This window comes from Psammomys obesus, unplaced genomic scaffold, assembly GCF_907164565.1.
Source record: "Psammomys obesus unplaced genomic scaffold, mPsaObe1.curated_primary_1811, whole genome shotgun sequence".
NCBI classification, from domain to species: domain Eukaryota; kingdom Metazoa; phylum Chordata; class Mammalia; order Rodentia; family Muridae; genus Psammomys; species Psammomys obesus.
In genome coordinates, this window is record NW_026586173.1 from 14,486,768 (window position 1) to 14,508,493 (window position 21,726).

The 21,726-nt window shown below is 41.4% G+C and overlaps 1 protein-coding gene and 1 non-coding gene across 4 annotated transcripts in view; one reads left to right on the forward strand and one right to left on the reverse strand.

The window, feature by feature from the left end:
* Positions 1-21,677, forward strand: part of LOC129672015 (zinc finger protein 426-like) — a 57,491-nt gene extending 35,814 nt beyond the window's left edge. The window contains exons 1-7 of one of the 3 annotated variants that reach the window (XM_055601211.1): positions 2,295-2,372; positions 10,854-10,940; positions 13,647-13,726; positions 14,559-14,685; positions 16,354-16,434; positions 17,386-17,450; positions 17,862-21,677. In XM_055601211.1, coding sequence (XP_055457186.1) covers positions 10,916-10,940; positions 13,647-13,726; positions 14,559-14,685; positions 16,354-16,434; positions 17,386-17,450; positions 17,862-19,106 — 1,623 coding nt within the window. In that variant the 5' untranslated portion in view covers positions 2,295-2,372; positions 10,854-10,915 and the 3' untranslated portion in view covers positions 19,107-21,677. Of the gene's footprint in view, positions 1-2,294; positions 2,373-10,853; positions 10,941-13,646; positions 13,727-14,558; positions 14,686-16,353; positions 16,435-17,385; positions 17,451-17,861 lie in introns of those variants that run through there. The other 2 variants (XM_055601212.1, XM_055601213.1) reach the window with 2 other exon arrangements.
* LOC129672203 (U6 spliceosomal RNA) lies at positions 11,086-11,187 on the reverse strand. Its single transcript, XR_008719471.1, has one exon. It is a non-coding gene; the product is annotated as a U6 spliceosomal RNA (small nuclear RNA).
* Positions 21,678-21,726: the final 49 nt, after the last annotated feature.

Here is a 21,726-nt window from a genome sequence, read left to right on the forward strand (position 1 = left end):
ACATTTTTGCTGACTGTCAACTCAAATGAGTAAAATAAAGGAACGTTTAAACTTCAAGTTTTAGTTTTTTTTATTATGGGGTCTTGCTTTGTTGCATGGGCCAACCTTGGACTCTGTCCTCCTACCTCAGGCTCCCCAGCTTGTGACAGGTGTTTCCATCTTGAGTTAATGATTTAAAAGTAAGCCCTACTCCAGAGCTTGAAATACAATGTGTTGTAATAGATTATGTGTATATATCAGTCTTTACATTTTCATTTATGTTTTTTGAGATGGATTTCTACTGTGTATCCCTAGATGGCCTAGAATTCACTATGCAATCCATTCTTCCTCTAGTCCTACCTCATGACTGCTGAGATTTATATATTTCTATATGTTTGTGTTTTAATGTAAATAATATAAAGTGTATATGCAATAAATTTTTGCCATGTGTATCAAAAAAATTCTTTGTTTTGATCTAATTCAAAATCTAAAATTTATATAACTTTCATGGACCAGATGGATTCCCTTGCAGTGTTTTACTGTACCTCCCTATTATGGTTTCACAACCAAACTTCCATGTACAATATTGAATATTGCTACTAATTCAGTCAACAACTGGCATACATTTTTACTTCTATATTGGCTAATGTATTCCTTTTAGTACCTGTTTTATTTATCATTATTATATGTGTGTGGGTGTGTGCACGTAGATCAGAGGACAACTTGGTAGGGTTGGTGGGTTTCGAGGCTTGAACTCAGGTCAGCCTGCTTGCATGGCAAGCACTGTGCGCACTGACCATCTCACAGCCCCTCGTGCCTGTTTTAACTGTAGTGTGCCTCAGTCTTTCAGCGTGAACATAGTGTACTGCCTTTGAGGCACCTCAGCAGCTTTGTCATCGCACACAGTCTGTTCAGGTGGCACCTTAACTGCATACACCTCTTTCTAAGACCGCAAGTATGACATTGATAGCATCTAACGGGATTTTCATTTGACACACTTTACTTTTACCTTGAGCGAGAGAGAGAGCGAGAGCTTGCATGTGTGCGTGTGCAGGAGCGCCACAGCGTTTATGGAAATCAGTTGTCTGTTACAGAGTCTCAGTTCCAGGGATAAAACTCAGTTTTTCAGGCTTGGTGGCAGGTTCCTTACCCACTGAATCATCTCTCTGGCCCTGGCACACTTATTAATGACAGAAATAATGCAACATTTTTAACTCATCCTGTATTTTTCAAAGTCTTTTGTTGTTTTGTTTTGTTTTTTTTGAGACAGGGTTTCTCTGTTTAGCCTTGGCTGTCCTGAACTCACTTTGTAGATCAGGCTACCCTTGAACTCACAGAGATCTGTCTGCCTCTGCCTCTCCGAGTGCTGGGATCACAGGCAAGCGCAACTGTACCCGGCTCTTCTTTATTTTTTTAATTACATTTATGGGGTGGGGTGACGGTGATCAGAGGGCAACTTGGAAGAGTTACTCTCTCCTAGCCTGTGGGGCTCTGGGATCAAATCTCATTCACCAGGCTTGCTTGTGAGCACTTTTATCTACTGAGCCATCTTGCTGGGCCTTCATTTTAGTTCTGGTGGGAATACATTTAAAATTTTACTGACAAATTAAACCAATGGCTAATCTTGTTAGTGCCCTTCGACTGTCCATCACTGTGGTGGTCTTATCAGTATTTTTCATGCCTTGTGGACTATCAGTCCCAGAAAGCCTTTTTGTTGCCTTATTCTTCTGATAGAAGAAACTGCCCTCCCAGTTTTGAGCCTATACGTCAAGACAGCAAATGACATCACTTACTGGGAACAGATTATCACAAATACTGAGTCTTTGACTCTCCATACCCAGCTGCCCATAATATTTCACATCATCAGTACCCCATAAAATCTGGCATGAATATGAAGGTTCAAGCCAGTGTTGAATCCAATCTGGGCCTTCTGATAAATTATAGCTGTAAGATCAATGCAGTCCCTGTACCCAGGTGGAGTCTCAGGCTCGTAGAGCTCCCTGGGTTTGCTCTGAGAATAGAAATGAGGGTTTGTGTCTATAGGGAAGACACTGCCGCACTATGAATGTGATGTACTCAGTCTGATGCTGCAGCTTTTCATACCTTAGTCTTAATATCCTTAATAAAAGACAAGTACAGGAAGTAGCACACTTGTTCAAACTTTACATTGTCGTTCTTAGTCCTAAATGCTGTGGTCAACCAGCTGTCCCATTCTTACATGTATTTTAAACTACTGAACAATTGCTAAGTATATTCTCCTCTGTTTACAATAATGTCATATTTGGTTTTGTTTTGAGACAGCACTCAGGCTGGCCTTGAACTCCCTGTGTAGCTGAGGATGACCTTGTACTCACGGACTTCCTGTTTTCACCTCCTAAGTGCTGGGATTTCAGGTCTGTATCACCATACGTTGCTCACATTACCACACAGTTTGTACATTTCCCTGTTTTATAATAGCATCTTTGGTTTCAACTGAGGCCCCAGTCAGCAGCATACAGATTTCTTTTTGCTTAGCTTCCCATGTTTTCCATACTGAAACTAGTCCCAGTGTGCAGTGTCCATGTGAGTCGTTCCACTAGGTACCCCGTCCATCATCAGGCTTCTGAGTGAAATGAACGGTATAATGGGCCCCCTTATCTATAGGAGAGACTCTTTTATAATAAATGTGTTTTGAAATAATTTAATTATTTGTGGTTTTTGTGCATGTATGCATGTGTATTTTTGTGTGTTTAAATACACATGTGGAACTCAGAGGTCAACATCTTGTTTTTTTCACCTATCTTAATTCTTGAGAGTGTTTCTCATTATAACTGTAGCTCACCGTTTCGACTAGACTAGCTGGCCAACAAGTCTCTAATCCCACCCTCCTCCAGCCCCGGGGGTTACAGACATGTAACAACCATTGAATTTTACATGGGTGCTGGGAATCCACACTCATTGTCTTCGTGCTTACATAGCAAGTATTTTGCCCACTGAGTCATCTCAGGATGATGATGATGAGATACTATGGAATACAGAACACTGTGTATACCATCCACCTCAACATATGCATTTGTGTGTATAAATTCAGTACAGTAAGAGATGAAAAGAAATAACTAAGAAATTGAACCGTTTCAACAGTGTACTATAATAAGAGTTAAATGGATATGGTTTCTCTCAGTATTTTATTGTTCCATAGTTACCTTCTTTCTTCTTTTCAGACTGATTGATTGTGACTATCATACTGGAATGTAAACATGGAAGCAGTTAATATAGTTAGTCCTGTGTTAACAGAATGTGACATAAACATAAAGCCTCTAGTACTGACACCAATTCAGCATATTTTGTCAAAATCATATCATAGGTGCCAGCCAACACCTTATAACGACCCTTTGAAATTACTCAATGGCAGCACGAAATATGGTCTGTCATAATACGCCCATGATTTTTTCCCCTAAGAGTTTATTGTATATTGATCATATTCACTTGCCTCCTCCAACTTCTCCCAGATCAGTTCCCTTACCCTCTTCCTACCTAGCTCTTCTGCTTCTACTGCTTCCTCCTCTTCTTCATTCTTTTCTTCCTCCTCTCATCTAGTCCGTGTTCCCCAAATATTCCGTCCACTGAATTGTGGACAACTTACTCTCCTCCTATAAGCTGCCAGCCATTCCTCTGCCGGGCGTTACATGTCTCCTTCCCCTTTGTGCTGGGATTTTGTCTAGCTTTGGCTTGTGGGGGTCTGCATGTTATATAACCTCGGTGAGTTCATTTGTGCAAGTCTCCTGGTATGTCTGGAAAATGCTTCATTGTCATTTGTGGCTTCTCGTTCTTTCTACTTCCTCTTTCATTATAATTCTTGAGCCTTGAGAAGAAGGGTGTTTCATTTAGGGTTGAGCACTCTACAGCCTTTTATTCTCTGCAGCATGACCACTTCTGGATCTCTGTATAGACTGCCATGTACTGAAAGAAAATTCTCTGATGAAGATTTAGAGATGTGTTATAATCATTATAATCTGTGGTTATAATGATAAGTTATTAGGAGTTTGTTTAATGCTATGTTTATTTAGCAGAATAATAATGATAGATTACTCCCAGTGGTCTAGGTCCCATCTTGTCACAGGGCTCTGATAATACTAGATATGAGTTCAGTCTTGTGGAGAGAACCTTAAGTCCAATCAGAAAGAGTTTAGCTACTCCCATAACATTTGTGCCATTGTGGCATCAGTGGGCATGTCTTTCCAGGCTGGCCATTATTGTAGCTTGCAGAGTTCACAACTGGATAAAAATGATGGTTCCTTTTTCTCAGTAGCATGCATAGCATTTAACACTATAAAAGCTAGCCAATAAGGAGGACACTTCCAGGTTAATACCAACTTGATTCTCTTCATGTTCTGGCTAAAGTATGTACTGTCTTCAACAGTAGGGTCTTATTCTTAAGTTCTGAAGGGTAAGCAAGAGCAATGGCAATAGTCTGTAATGTTTGGAGGTCTATGCAGTACCACTGGTCAACAAATTCAGAAGAGGTTCCCATTCCTGGCACTGCCCATTAGGGACATTGTTGCCTGATTATAGCATAATTCCATTTAAACCTTTTTTTTTTTTTTAATATAAGTATATATTTCAGGAAGGTAGGTTTTCATGTAATATTTCCAAGAGGGCTTCAATGTTATGCTTCCCCATATTACCTCTTCTGTTCTGTCCTCCTATCCCTACTTCATTTTTCTCCTTTATGATGTGATAGTTAACTTTTAGTTGTCAGCTTGTCAACCTAGAATCACCTGGCAAGAGTCTCAGTAAGGAACTGTGTAAACCAGGTTTACCTGTGTACATGTCTGTGGGGGCGTTGTCTTGATGGTTAATTCCTGTAGGGAGGCCCACCTTGAGGGTATGACTATTCCCTGGTTCTGGGCTCTGAGCATATATGACAGGAGAAAGCAAGCTGAGTATGAGGGAGCAAGCAAGCAAACAAGGATCCATTCATTTCTCTGCTCTTGATTGTCAGTGGGGTGCCAATAGCTGCTTGAATTCATGCCTAGACTTCCTCTCAGTGATAGCTGTAGTTTCTAATTGTACACCAAATAATCCCACCATCCCCCTAAGCTGATTTTGGTAAAATTGTTTAGTTCATGGCCAGGCAGGGATGGCATAGGCCTTTAATCCCAGCACTTGGAAGGAAGAGGCAGGCAGATCTCTAAACTTTGAGACCAGCCTAGTCTACTAGTTCCAGGATAGTCAGGGCTACACAGACAAACCCTATTTTGAAAAACCAAACAATACAAACAAACAAAAAAGATTATTTAGTTAAGAGCTGGTTGGTGGCTTAGTGGGCAGAAACACTTGTCATGTAAATCTTGAAAGCCGAGTTTGATCCCTGGAATCCACAGCAGGAGAGAACCAGCTCCTGAAAGTTGTCCTCTGATCTCAACATGTGCATGCCTACACATACACACACACAAAATAATAAGTATTTCTTGAAGTCTGTAGTTCTTATTGAATAAATACCAGGCTTTTGACTGCCCCTGGGGGAAGGAGAGATAGTGTTATTCCAGCTGCATCTTTTTGTTGTTGTTGTTTTGTTTTTGTTTTTTCAAGACAGGGTTTCTCTGTGTAGCCTTGGCTGTTCTGGACTCACTTTGTAGACCAGCTTTGAACTCTTGAACTCACAGAGTTCGCCTGTCTCTGCCTCCTTGAATGCTGGGATTCCTGGTGTGGACCACTGCGCCCAGCTCCAGCTGTACCTTGCTTGCTCTGTATTTCTTACAGAGAGCAGACAAGGATGTTCCAAAATTATGTTTTAATAACCATTATTCTCAACACTTTACTTTGGCCGAATAGCCAGAGGTGCATAATTCTAGCACTGCAGAAACTGAGAGGTGGGTAGAGAGTTCAAGGCCACCTGGGCTGTCAAGATCCTGTTTTGAAAACATTACCTTGGATTTAGAGTTGCCTAGTCTGGTTTTTTTGTTTTGTTTTGTTTTGTTTTTTGGTATTGATGTCAGAATGAAGTGTCTGGTTATGAATTGGGTTTCAAACCCTTGATGAGTCTAATGGTACTCTTTCTAGTTGTACGGATTTTGTTTTGTACACACCAATAGTAGTAGTAGTAATAATAATAATAATAATAATGATGATGATGTATCAGAGAGACAAAATAATAATAATAAATATACAAAGGACCAGAGAGATGACTCAGCAGCTGAAGGTGCTTGCTCCCAAGTCTGACAGCCCGAGTTCAATCCTTGGAACTCACAGTGAAGGGAGAGCCTGTTTCTGGAAGTTGCCCTCCACCCCTGCACATGTTCTGTCTATACCTATTGCCCCAACACATACCATAAGTTAAAATAATAATAATAACAACACTTTTAGACCAAAATCACTAGCAACTCATGTTGTGGGGGTGCTAGAGATGTGGCTCAGCAGGTAAGGAGCAGTCGTTGCTCTTTCAGAGGGCCTAAGCTTGGTTCCCAGCACCCACATGGTAGTTTGTAACTATCTGTAGCTCCAGTTCAGGTCAGTCTAACCCCTGATTTTCTAACTTCCTTGGGAACCAGGCATGCATATGGTACACATATATATGTACAAACAAAAACTCATAAACTGCACCTGAAAAAAACTTATTAAAAAAGAGTTCACACTGTATGCTGGTGTGTGCAGTCAGGCTGAGGCTGGGGAGGTGAGTGCACAGAGCAGGTGTTCTCACCCTTCCATTCTTTTTTTTAATTTAAACAATTTTTTATTTATTACAGTTTTTTCACTTTGTATCCCAGCTGTAGACCCTTCCCTGTCTCCTCCCAATCCCACCCAACCTCCCTCTTCTCTCCCCATGTCCATCCCTCAGTCCACTAATAGGGGAAGTGGTCCTCCTCTTCCTTCTGACCCTTGCCTACCAGGTCTCACCCTTCCATTCTTAATGTAACATTTTCTGGAAATCAAAACTTATATTGTGTTATGAATAGGCTTTTAGTTAGGTCTAGTTAATACACAGTTGTAGAATTTTAAAAGGCTCTGTAACTGTCCTGGTAGGAATAAAGGTATTCTAAAAAGAGTCCACTGCCCACCTTTTTTTGTCAGTGAGACTACTGAAAGCATGGACTCACCTCAGTTTGTATTTCTACAAGAATCTTGTTTCTGGGGAAGTAAAAGCCTGGGAGCCTAGTGCCATTGAGTGTGTGTGTGTGTGTGTGTGTGTGTGTCTGTGTGTGTGTGTCTGTGTGTCTGTGTCTGTGTCTCCTGGAAAGAAGTGAGATCATATTGCAGGAAGCTGGAGCCTGGACAGTCATGATGCAGGGACCACACGCTAGTCAGGACTGCATAGCCATGCATGACTCTTGCCCTGTATTTAAGTCTGAAATTCATGTTAGGACCTCAGAGAAAGGATTGGATGTATTGAACCTTTCTTTGTTGAGGTACAGGTCTTTGGACATTTTGGGGGTATTTTTTTGTTCGTTTTTGAGACAAAGTCTTACCACTGTATAGCTTAGGCTGGCCTGAAACTTGTTATCTAGATCAGGCTACCCTGTAACTCATAGAGATCCACCTGCTTCTTCCTCCTGAGTGCTAGAATTAAAGGTGTGTGCACCGTAAAGCCCAGCTTATAAGCATTTTAAAAAGAAGGTATGCTAGGATACAGAAGTTATTAAGACAAAAGATTTGTTTCTCAAGAAATACTAAAGTTCAGAATGTGTGCCCAGCCTATAATCATACAAGTATTTCAAGGCAAGTCCATAATTCCAGAAGATGATATTAATATCTTCCTCCCAAGTGTTTGCTTAAGTAGGAGATAAGTTAGATTAAATATCCAGGGAGCTTAGGGCATGGGAGTAAAAGTATTTACTAGACCAGAGTTTATAGAAGTTTTTTGGTTTTTTTCAAGACAGGGTTTCTCTATGTAGCCTTGGCTGTTCTCCACTCTGTAGACCAGGCTGGCCTCGAACTCACAGAGATTCTCCTGCCTCTGCCTCCCAGAAGATATAAAGTTTTGGGGCCAGAGAGATGGCTCAACAGGCTGATGACTTGAGTGTGGTCCTGTAACACACATAATAATGGAAGGTGAGAATAACTCCAGAAATTGGCCTTTGATTTACTCACACACACATGTACTTTTTTTTTTTTTTGCCTCCACAATCAGCATTTGAAAAAAATGAGCAACTTGTCCCATAGTCATATATAGATTATTATATCTGGTAGATAAAGGAAATCCTTGCCTTGTCCGGGATCCAGGCACTGTGGGACACAGCTATAGTTCAAGCACTTGGCAGACTGAAGCAAGAAGAGAGAAAGGACTGTGTGCTCTCTGAGGAGCTAAGTTTTTATCTTGTCTAGGCATGTGTTGGAGCATATGCCATAGCCAAAATATGGTTAAGATTTTTGTATCTGAGCTGAGGAGTTGGCTCACTGGGTAAGAACACTCACTGTATAAAGATGAGAAACTGAGTTCAAATCCGCAGTACTGACGGCATAGTTGTGTATGTCCCTGTAATCTTAGTAGTCCAACAGGCAGAGAACAGATTGCCAGGGCTTGCTGGCTGCCAGCCTAGCTGCAGTTTTAGTGAGAGGCTCTGTCTCAGTAGAACACGGTAGAGCAGGGCATCCAATGTCCTCCAGCCTTTATGCATGTGACACCTGCATTCCCTCTTCCCATAAAAATGTGGGTCTGAATTTTAATTATATTCTAGAGTCACCATTTTAGTTTGATCTGTGGAGTGAGGCGTGTGTAAGGTGTCTGTGAGTGAATTAGGTTTATAGATAATGAACTGGATAACTTATGCTACAGTTTAGACTGCTGTTCTGGATTATTGCCATTCCATTTTAACAAATTTTTTTTTTATATATTTCTGGTTGTGAGCCTAGGATTTAATAGCTGAGCAATCTATCCACCCCACAGAATTATTTTTTAAATACATAGTGTGTAATGATGAAAGAATCAAAGGGGAGTGCTGCAGATATAAGTCAGTTGGTAGGGTGCTTGCCTAGCATGCACAAAATTCTGGGTTTGATCAGCATTACCATGTATACTGAGTGTGGTGGCACAAATCTTTGTTAATTCCAGCACGTGGGGGGTGGAGGCAAGAAGATTAGAAATTCAAAGTCCACCTTGACTACATAGTGAATTTGAGGCCAGCCTAAGACATGAGACCTCATTTTTTGTTTTTAAAGCCTTTATTCCCAGTATTTCAAAGGCAGAGGCAGGTGGATCCCTGAGTTGAAGGCCAGCCTGGTCTACAGAGCAAGTTCCAATTTAGCCAGGGCTACACAGAAACCCTGTCTTGGGGGTGGGGTGGAGAAAAAAAATGTGAAAATGTAATAAAAGCAAACTGTGATTTAAAAAAAAAAATGTAAACAGTATGAAAGGGTAAGGGAGGAGTACTGGTGGTACTCACCTATAATTCCGTAAATTCAGAGACTGAGTGGGAGGATTTCTGTGAGTTTGAGGCCAGCCTAGGCTATAAAGCAAGATCTTGTTTCAGGCAAGCAAACAAAACAAAAACTGGAAAGATGGTTCTCTGAAAAGACCCATGTAATAGGTGTTGAACAAGGTTGGATTTTGCTGTCACCTTCCCTGCAGTGGGGGAGGAGGCATGTCTTCTGAGTTCAGCATTTCCTACCAAGAGTTTGCTGACGTTGCTTTTGCTTACGTTCTGTTCGGAGATTGCCCCATGTCCAAATATCCTTACATTGAAGAACTATTTAAGAGAGTTCAGTGGTAGAATTCTTGTCTGCCCCACAAGAGATCCTGAGTTCCATCCCCCACACCTGTAAAACAGATTCAAATACCAGCAACAACAACGATTTACCTGGAAACAGAAGAATTATTTTGGAATCATAGAGATGGCTCTATGATTATTTGTGTTTAAGATTATTTGCTGTGGGTCCAAGCACTCATGCATCAAACCAGGTGTCCAGTGAACATCTGTATCTCCAGTCATCAGGAGGATGAAGACGGGAGGCTCGCTGGCTTTCAGCATGGCCAAGAAAACATGAACCCCAGGCTCAGGGAGAGACCCTGCCTTAAATGGGTGGAGGATAGGGAAGGGCCTCAGACACCTGGCCCCTGCATGTACACATACATAGAAGACACATACACAGAAATAAATAAGAAAAATAATGATTTTCTTGGTGTACATATCATTTTACCATTTGCTAAAGATGGGAGCAAGTTTGCATACTAATGAAAGAAACCTTAACTGCCTTCAAGTCATGCATCACCATTTCTGAACTGGATGATAAATGAGCAATTGCTAATGAATCTGTGAATATAGACCCTTTCCTGTTTTGTTCTGTTTTAAACTTTAGGATTATTTTCTCTGTGTGTGTTATGTATGACATGGGCAGAAGGGTGCACATGTCACCTCATGAGTAGATGTTAGAAGACAGTTTATAGAGTTGGTTCTCACTTTCCACCTTTACCTGGGTCCTGGAGACCAAACTCAAGTTTTCAGGCTTACATTATCTAGTGACAGGTACCTTTATCTGCTTAGCCATCTTGTCGGCTCCCTGTTTGGGATGAGTTTTTTTGCAGCAATCCCCTTGAGTCAGCCTCCCAAGAGCTGGCATTACAAGCATGCATAACTGGCTTTGACTATAGATCTGTTTAGGGCAGTGGTGTCTACTGTGAAGGGTGGTTATAATGACTTATGGAACACACACACACACATACACAGTTCTCCTTCCTCAGTGTCTGTTACATAGCATTTCTCATAGCAATGACAGCTAGTATCACTAGATTCATGTTTCAGAGAGTACTGTGGTCAATGGTCTTCCTGTGTATTTCCAGCATAGAATTAATGTATGACAGTTGACAGATGATAACTAAGTAATTCAGTTTCATTAGTGATTGATATTAAAGGAATGCTAAAGTTGTGTACAACAGACACTAAGAGTGCCACTGTCCACAGAAATTCATCAGCTGAACTAACATGACGAAAGGAATATTTCAGATACACTTCTGTGTTACAGGATGGCAGCTCCTGATTCATTCCATGGTAAGTTCTACTGATACTGTTTCTCAGAATGTCTAAGGTTCCCCCTAATTAGCACTGTATATAGTAGCACAGTGGTCTAAAGAAAAGCTTATGTTGCTGATTATGTTTTTATTTATTCTTCTCTCATATTTTACATCCTAAATGCAAAAACATGGAATACTTCAAGAATTTGTATGTCATTCTTGTGCAGGGGCCAAGCTAATCTCTATTGTTACAGTGATTTTTGAAAAAATACTCTGAAAAGGTAGTTCTCAGGAGAGATGGCTCTGCTGTAAAAAATACTTGTTGCTCTTGCAACCCCAGTTCAGCTCCTAGCACCTAAATGGTGGCTTACAACTATCTGTAACTCCAATTCCAAGGGATCCAGTGCCTTCTGACTCTGCGGGCATTAGGTACGTGTGTGACACACAGATATATGTGCAGGTGAGACACTAATACATATGAAATCTAAAAACATAAAGTAGTTCTATGAAAAGCTATTCAGGAAGTAACAGCTGTGAAGATTCTGAGTCTGCTTTGACCACAGGCCAGTGAAGGGGAGAGGGCATGTTTATATGATTCAGGGGTTTTCAACCAAGGGTCTAGTACTTGAAATGTGCTTTAAGGGTTTTGTTTTTAATTTATTGTGGTTTTTTTAATTTTTATTTTTTTCTTTTCTTTTATTAATTACACTTTATTCACTTTGTATCGCCCCCATAAGCCCCTCCCTCCTTCCCTCCTAGTCCCACCCTCCATCCCTTTCTTCACGTAGGCCCCTCCCCAAGTCCACTGGTAGGGGAGGTCCTCCTCTCCTTCCTTCTGATCTTAGTCCATCAGTTCTCATCAAAAGTGGCTGCATTGTCCTCTTCTGTGGCCTGGTAAGGCTGCTCCCCCCCAGGGGGAGGTGATCAAAGAGCAGGCCAATCAGATTATGTCAGAGACAGTCCCTCTTCCCATTACTATGGAACCCACTTGGACACTGACCTACCATGGGCTACATCTGTGCAGGGGTTCCTAGGTTATCTCCATGCCTGGTACTTGGAGTATGAGTCTCTGGGAAGTTCCCTGTGTTCAAATTTTCTGGTTCTGTTGCTCTCCTTGGGGGGTTCCTGGCCTCTCCAGCTCTTACTATTTCCCAGTTCTTACATAAGATTCCATGCATAATTTTTGTGGTTTTTTGCATGTATGTATGTCTATACATGTGCATATGTGGTGTGTGCATGTGGAGGTCAGAAGTCCACATTAGGTGTTTTCTTCAGTCATTTTCCACTCTTGCCTATCTGTCTGTCTGTCTGTCTGTCTATCTATCTGAGACAGGCCTAGACCAGGCTGGTTTTGATCTCATAGACATCCACCTGTCTCTGCCTGACAAGTGCTGGGATTAAAGGTTTGCGCCACCACACCCAGCCACTTTTTTTTTTTAAAGGAATGTCCATCTGTCCTTCCTTCCTTCTTTCCTTCCTTCCTTCCTTCTTTCCTTCCTTCCTTCCTTCCTTCCTTCCTTCCTTCCTTCCTTCCTAATTTTTTTGTGTGTGTATGTGTCAGAGAGAGACAGAGACAGACAGACACACAGAGAGACAGTGAATATAACTTTTAGGAGCCAGTTCTCTCCTACCTGGAATTGAACTCAGGTCGGTAGGCTTGGCAGCAAGTGCCTTTATCCACTTGCTGGCCCACAAATATATCTGTAACTTCTCTGGAGTATGTTAAAAGGGAAAAGATGAAGTTTTCATTATGAGTTTTATAACTGTGACAAAAGAACACTTTTTGTTTAGATTTATTTTTGTATATATGAGTATTTGTCTGAATGTATGTCTATCTATCATATATATGTAGGGCCCACAGAAACCAGAGGAGGGTGTCAGATCCCCTGGGACTGGACAATTGTGAGCTGCCATGTGGGTGCTGGGAATTGAACCTGGGTCCTCTGGAAGAGAAGCCATTGAACCATCTCTTAGCACTTTTTTTTAAAATATTTATTTATTATTATTTATACTTTGCCTCCATGTGTGCCTGCATGCCAGAAGAGGACACCAGATCTCACTATAGATGGTTGTGAGCCACCATGTGATTGCTGAGAAATGAACAGCCATTGTTCTTAACCTCTGAGCTATCTCTCCAGCCTAGCACTTTTCTTTTTTGAGATAGGGTCCGATGCAGCCCGTGAATTTGCTAGGTGTCTGCTGAGGGCTTTGAGTCTCTGGCCCTCCCGCTTCCATCTCGGGCTGGGGTGACACATATGCATTATCACACCCGTTTCTATGCTGAGATGGACCTGGGGCTTCATGCATGCTAGGCAAGTACTGTACTGCCTGAGCTAGAGCCCCAGCCCCGATAAAGGAACATTTTCAGGAAGAAGCATCCTTACTTGTGAAATGAGCTTGTTATTAATAAATAGAGTTATCTAGTAAGCAGCGTGCCTTGCCCTCCTTCTTTCAGGTTGTAGGTGGGACAAGACTGTTGTAGCACTCTGTGGCACATGGGGGTGGGAAAGAGCACTCAAATGTGTGTCTGACAAAGAGGAGGGAAACAAGGGAGGGAGAAAGGAAGGAGAGAAATGGGTTGAGAGACACAGAACAAGAAAGATGGAGAATGGGAGGGAGGCAGAGATCAGTATGGCGTTAGATTGATTACACAAGGCTTTTGTAGTTCAGTGGAATGACTTCTGTGTTTTTGAATGAGAATTCTGATCAACTGAGTATTCATACCTCTTCCTTTTTCCATAAGGTCTTTCAGGGGACTCAGTCTGCTTGCAGAAAGAAGTATCAGCAGAAAGGATGTTAGTTGACTACCTGACAAATTATCAGGTAAACAAACACACACAATCTCTCCCCCCTTCTCAAAATGTCTGTCTTGTAGACAGTTTTCTTTTGATAAACTTATCTCTAGAGCTGTTTAAAGCAAATAGAGCCTCCCTCAAGGATCTAGTTTCTTGTTCAAGTTTCCTGGGAGACAGAGCCTGTCTTCGTTTGCCTTCTGTGGCTGTGATAAACACTATGACCAAAAGCAACTGGGAGAGAAGAAAGGCTTCATTTCAGCTTTTCAGTTCTCAATAATCCATCACTGCCAAGGCAGGAACTTGGGGCAGGAACTGGAGCAGAGACCAGTGGTGGAATCTATTAACTGACTGGCTCATGCCCTCAGCTTGCTCAGCTGCCTTTCTTACACATCTCAGGTCCACTTGCTCAGAATGATAACACTCAGAGTGGTTTGGGCCTTCCTTCATTAATCAGGAACCAAGAAAATCTCCCACAGGCCGCTCTGGTCTATAACGACATTTGTAGGTGCAGAAGAACGTGTACCCATTGAAATAAATTAAAGCACATAGTCAAGATCTCATACTTTACCATAAGCTCACACAGCTTATTTCACATCAGGAAACAGACAGACAGATTCAACAGTATGACAAGACACTGTTTATGTCAAGTGTCTGTTTATGGCAGTTTCTCAGTTGAGGCTTCCTCTTCCCAGATATCTAAATTTGTATCAAGTTGACAATATCTCTAATAAAAACTGTTCCTATTAAGTAAGTTGGAAGCCAGTACATTTTCTGTAGATGTTCGGTCACACTTCTTCATCTTCCCATATTTATTAGCAAAGATCTTATTTGCTCAAACCAGCATGTCTGCAATATTTCAGGGGTTAGTGCGCTTTGAGGATGTGACTGTGGACTTTACCCAAGAGGAGTGGACCTCACTGAACCCAGCTCAGAGAACCCTCTACAGAGATGTGATGTTGGAGAACTACCAGAACCTGGCCACAGTGGGTAGGACTGCTGTTGCTACTTGTAGCCCCTCATGGACTCACTGTGTTCAGCAATGGTGATGGCAGCTCTGAAGAAGACACAGATCCATCCCCAAATACATTCTCTTGTTTTGTTCGAGCTGGAGGATATTATTTTAGCCTTGCTGGGCTGGAACTTGAGATCTAAAATAGGCTGGCCTCTAACTCAAAGAGATTACCCTTGTCTCTGCCTTCTATGTGCTGGGGAAAAGGTGTATACTACCCTAAATATGTTTTAATCTATTGAGGTGGTTTTGGGAAAGTCCAGGGTCTCTCTTTATATTTTTGCTGGGTGTGGCGGCACATGCCTCTAGTCCCAACTTGGGGAGGTAGAGGCAGGTAGACCTCTGAGTTTGTGCCCAGCCTGGTCTACAGAGCAAATTCCAGGATAGCCAGGCTGCACAGAGAAACCCTGTCTTAAAACCCTGTCTCCCCCACCCCCCAAAAAGTATATATTTTTTTCTTTCCACATTTGATAGACTAAATCAGAAACCTGAGTGTAAATCTTATGCCATTTATGTGCCAGTAAGTTCTCGGGGGTTTGAGAGATGGCTCAGTGGTTGAGACACCTTGCTTAACAACAATGAGGACCTGCTTTCAGGGCCCCAGCACCTATGGAAAAAGCTGGGTGTGGTCTTGTAGACACCTGTAACCCTAGTGTGGAATAGAGGGGATGGTGAAATGAGGATCACTGAGACTTGCTGGCTGCTAGCCCAGCTGGAAAAGTACAAGCCAAGGTTCCAGGAGAGACTGCCTTAAGGAAATAAAAGACAGAGTGATAGAAAATAGCAGCTAACACCCTCCTTTGTCCTTTGCATATGGGCACAGGCATGCACGTCTGCCACACATGTGCGTATACCACATACCATATACCACACACATACATACACTTAAATACATATATTTCATTAAAGGTGTTGGAAAGATGGCTCGTTAAGGAAGCTGGTTACTGCTTAAGCATTCCCGACCCTAGTTAGATCCCCAGCTTTCATGTAAAGGCCAGGTGTGTTGTTAATCACTGCACCCACAAAAACACACCACATACATGAGCACATATACACACAAACAAAATAATAAGTGCATTAGAAATTTTAATTATCTTGATGACTATGATGAATAATGGTTTATATGAACCACTTGTAGTTACTTTCCCTATAGGAACAAAGATCTCTTTGTTGTGATTCTCTTACTTCCTGTTTGGATAAAAGTAAAGGCCTGGGCTGAGATATGACTCAGTGGCCAACCATCTACCTATCACATGAACCTTGGGTGCTATCCTAGGGCTGTAGAAAGCAAACCCTAATGCTCTATAAATGTTCATATGACTAAATTAAAGTTTTAGGCTCCAAAACAACTAAACTTTTGAGGCATAGACAGGTAGTACTTGCATTATTAGCCCCTGAAAATAGTTTCTCTGTTATCACTACAACTCAGGTTCCTGGCCAGGCTTGATGGCACACTTCTGGAATTCAAGCACCTCCAAGGCCGAAAGAGGAAGATTTCTGTGAGCTTGTAGTCAGCCCAGTCGATATAGTTTCACTTGTCTCAAAAAACTGGAGAAAAAAGCAAAAGTTCTAATTCCTGAATCCTGGGAAGTTTTGTCATTGTTTTGTATGCGCCTTTTCACTAATGTGTTTTACTTTGTGCACAGGAGATCAGCTCATCAAACCCAATTTGATCTCTTGGTTGGAACAAGAAGAGTTTAGTACAGGTCAGAAGATAGTTTTCCCAGGTCAGTATTCATGGAAATTCTATTTAATGAAAGTTTAGTATGTTTGCAACTGAAATAAACTTAAAAGTAAAAACAAAACCTTTGAGAGATGGCTCAGTAAGTAAATGTCCCTGCAGCCAAGCCCAACAACTTGAATTTAATTCCTGGACCCCACATAGTGGAAGGAGAGAACCAACTTCCATAGTCCTCTGACCTCCACATGCATGCTGAGGTGTGTGTGTGTGTGTGTGTGTGTGTGCGCGCGCACATTCACATTCATATACACTCGGTGAATGAATGAATAAATGAATGAATGAAAAATGCTTGTATATTTGTTTGTGATGTTGTATGCGGGGCATGCCTGTGCTGCATAATACATGTGTTAAGTTAAAGGACAACATTTGCTGTCAGTCTTCACCTTCTACTGTGTTTGACAGTGTCATTGTTTGTCACAGGAGGAGAGGGATAGGGAGGGGGAAGAAGGGAAGAAGGAGGAGGAGGACCTTTAACTTCCAATGCTCTTTCAGTTTACTTCTGCTCCAACCTTTCCTAAAGTTTATTGCTTTGAGATATACTCTTCTCCTTGAAATTTTTTACTCTCTTTTCCTGGTAATTTCTATTTACTGTCAGTTTTAACTTTTGTATAATCAACTCTTAATATGATCTAAACGTTCAATCTGGTGTCTTTACCTTTGCCTGGCATGGTGGTATATTCCTGAAATCCTTCTTCTCAGGAAGCTGAGGGAAGAGGTTATGAGGGCGGCACAGTGTGGGCTATGTAGTGAGTTCAGGCTAGGCTGCTGAATCTCACAAACAGAACAGAAAACAAAAAACAAAACCTAAAACCTTCATCTCTTTCTACCTTCTAAAATTCAAAATAAGAATAAATGAGCCCTATTATTTAACTACTGTTAAAAACTAACTCCATTTCTTTCTTGAAACTCCTGCATTTGTTTTTCTGTTTTATTTCAGAATGGAAAATGCAACTTGAAACCAGATGTTCAGCATTCCAGCACAGCAATGGTGGTGTGCAGATGGTGAGGAAAATGCTTTTTATTTGTATCTCAAGGAGGCCAGAGATATGTCTCTTGTGGAGTACCCACCTGCATGCTTGAAGCCAAGAATTTCTTTAAAGGAAATATTGAGATAAAGCAGTTAACACACAAGAGCAAATGTTGTGCCCCCAATGTGTAATGAAACTCACTGCTCCAGAACTCATACAGATTATATCTTTTTCTTGGTATGGTACAGAAATCTCTTAGAGATTGGACCAGATGACACAGCATTCTGGAGTAAGTGTTTATCTCACTGCTTGAGAATGTTTAACAGAGTATAAACTGTATGCATGTAGTGAAAAATAATTCTAATTACAATGTTTTGTTACCAAATGTTTATACTCTTAGCAATCGGCTGCGGAAAAATCTTGTTTAGCCCTCTATCCCTCTTAGCAGGCAGGAAGCCAGAATGGAAGGGAGCTCTGGAAATGGACGCAGCATGGAGGCTCCAGTGAACTCTCATCCCTTAAGACACATATGAAAAATCAAACTACACAGGATGATTATGATTGCAGTCAGTACAGAAAAGACTTTCCAGTGCTTCCGAATAAAAACTGTGCTGGTGAGAAACTTTCTGACTTCAATCAGAGTAAAGAAACCTCTATCACACACCCAGTTAAAGTTTATCAGAAAATTGCCACACAAGAGAAATCTTTTGAATGCAATGACTATGGGAAGTCAAACTTTCAGACACATAGGAGAACTCACAATGGAGACAAACTTTATGAATGTAATGAATATGGGAGAAGTTTTATAAACTCAAGACTTGCTGTGCTTATAGAAACTCTCAATGCAAAGAAACCGTACAGATGTAAGGAATGTGGGAAAGGCTATAGATACCCTGCATATCTAAATATTCACATGCGAACTCACACTGGTGAGAAGCCCTATGAGTGTAAAGAATGTGGGAAAGCCTTCAATTATTCCAATTCATTTCAGATACATGGAAGAACTCACACTGGGGAGAAACCCTATGTATGTAATCAGTGTGGAAAAGCTTTCACTCAGTACTCGGGCCTTAGTATACACGTAAGATCTCACAATGGAGACAAGCCCTATGAATGTAAGGAATGTGGGAAAGCCTTCCTTACATCCTCCCGACTTATTCAACATATAAGAACTCACACAGGAGAAAAGCCTTTTGTGTGTGTCAAATGTGGGAAAGCCTTTGCTATATCTTCAAATCTTAATGGACATTTGAAAATGCATGCTGAAGAGAAGACCTGTGAGTGCAAGATTTGTGGGAAAGCATTTGGATATCCTTCATGTCTTAATAATCACATGAGAACTCACAATGCCAAAAAATCATACACATGTAAGGAATGTGGGAAGGCCTTTAACTATTCCACCCACCTTAAAATTCACATGCGCATCCACACAGGAGAAAAACCCTATGAGTGTAAACAGTGTGGAAAAGCCTTCAGTCATTCCACTTCATTTCAGATACATGAAAGAACCCACACTGGAGAGAAACCGTATGAATGTAAGGAGTGTGGGAAAGCCTTCATCTGTCCCAGTTCCTTCAGAATTCATGAAATAAGTCACACTCACACTGAAGAAAAACCCTATAAGTGTCAGCAGTGTGGAAAAGCCTACAGTCATCCTCGTTCACTTAGAAGACATGAAAGGACTCACTAGTAAGAAGCCTAGTTAGTTTAAGCAATGTGAGAAAGCTCTTGTTGGCTTCTCGTTTACTTTGAAGACATGCTGGTGCTCACCCTGGAGAGAAACTATTAAAATTATATACATAGCTTAGATCAATGCTGTATTGCCATTTTGGGCAACACAAATACTCCATGTCAAAAAATAAAAATTAAAATGAACGTTGGCAAGATGGCTCAGTGGATAAAAGCACTTGATGTCAATGCGTGACAACTTGAATTTGATCCACATCCATGTAAAATAGACAGATGTAGTGGCATGCATCTGTTCCCAGCACTCCTACAAGGTAGGAGACAGAGGCAGGAGAATTACCTGGAAGCTTGCGAGTCAGCTTGCCTGGAGTATACAGCATGACAGAAAGAACACGAGAGACCTTGCCTTAACAAGGTAGAAAGAGAACTAATACCTTAAAGTTGTCCTCTGACCTCCATGTATTTGCCCACTCTCCCACATGTATCACAGTACTAAATAAAGTTTTAAAGAACTGAAATGAGGACTATGGAGATGGCTCAGCAGAAGAAAGCATTCTCCATACAATCCTGACTTACCTGCATCCTATCCCTGGATCCCACAGTGTAAGAAGAGAATTAGCTCCTAAAAGCTGTCCTCTGACCTCCACATGAATGCTGTGGCATGCATGCCCCACGATAATATTACATTTTAAAAATTAAAACGAGGGACTGTAGAGATGACTCACACGGCACCTGCTGCTCTTGCAGAGGACTTCCTCTTCAGGTCCTAGCACTCATACGGCAGCTTGCAGCCATCCATAAGAGATTTGGTGACCTCCAGCTGCTGTGAGCGTTCAGCATACAATTGAGTGCACATGTGTAGTCGGTCAAAATATGTATAAAGGAAAAATAATTAAAAGGAAGTTGCAATGAGTCTGTTAGGGTGGAGTGACTGATGTCCTCAGACGGTTAAGATGCAGCAGGATGCATGGAGAGAACATCATGGAAAGCCTTCTGCAAATACAGATGGCTACCACAAGTGTTTCCACTAATGCCTCCAGAGGAAACCACCCGAGTTACACTGATCTTTTCTTTCCAGTCTCCAAATTGTTAGAAATAAATAACTGTGTTTAAGCTACCTGGCCTGTTACTTTGTTGCATATATATATATGAATAAGCCTTTAGATTACCCAAATGCTTTAGTTATATGCAGATCTGAGTGGTGGCCCCTGTTTCTATAATCCTCCAATATGAGAGGTGTAAACAGGATTTTAAGTTAAAAGACCTGCACTATATAGAAAGATCTTGTCTTTCTTTTTTCTTCAGTATTCCATCTTTAAGTAATCAAATCAGAGGGTGGGGCTAAAATGATGTCTTAGCGGTTAAGAACACTTGTGGAGGACAAGGTTCCCTGTGCCCACATGGTGGCCCACAATCATGTCTGTAATTCCAGTTCCATGTCATTTGACGCCCTTTTCTGGCTTGTGGGGGGAGGGCGGTGTGTGTGTGTGTGTGTGCGCGCGTGTGTGCACCATACATTCATGTGCATGCACACAAAATAATACATAAATCTTATAAAGACAGATAACATGAAAATGATGGCATATTAATATGATCCCAGGGGTTTGAGGCCAGAATGATCAGGAATTCACGCCCAGCACTGACTACATACTGAGTTTGAGGTCATCCTGGGTGCCATAAGATCCCATCTCAAAGTGAAAATAAAGCTGGGTGTGGTGTGCATGCTTGTCACCCCAGCACTCAGGAGGTGGAAACAGGAGGACTTCTGGGTTCGAGGTCACCCTTGCCGTGGTAAGGGTGAGGCTGGCCAGGCTAACTGAGATGCCTGTGGTGGTTTGAGAAAGGCTCGTGTTTGAATACTTGTCCCATCAGTGAAACTTTAGGAAGGATTTAGAGGAGAGCTTTGGGGTTTCAGAAGTCCATACCAGTGTTTCTCTCTGCCTGCTGCATCAGCTTTACATCAGGGTGTAAAGCTCTCAGCTACTGCTCCAGCAGCAAACCTGTCTGCTTCCCACCATGATTATAGACTGGCCCTCTAAAACTGTAAGCAGGCCTTCAGTAAATGCTTCTTAAAAACTGCCTTGGTCATGGTGTCTTCTCAGCAATAGGATAGTAACTAATGCACTGTCTCAAAACAAAAGAAAATACCTGGCAGGGAAATATGATTCAAGGGTGGTTTTCCTATGGTTGACCTATTTATTGCACTCCAAATGTTCCGACATCTGTAGTTTTTCCATACATGGGAAATTTGTATAATTTGTAGCAATGGGGAACTGTACAGCTGCTGAGCCACTCTCTAGCCCACAAACAGACTTCATACCATGTTTTAATATATGGTGTATATACATATGTATGGAATGTATGTATGTATGTATACATATGGAATGGAGGAAAGCTTTTGTATACTCTATAGCCTTAATATTCACATGTGAAACCACAGTTGAGAAAAAATGTAAGCAACGGTGGAGAAGGCTTTCACTTCAGTTCAAGTACATGAAAATATTCAAGTTGTAGGCGGCCTCATATATTTAAGGAGTGTAATAAATGCTTCAATTCACAGTTTCTTTTGATGTATTTTTTCATTTATTTTAAGATAAGGTCTCTATATAGCCCTGTCTATCCTG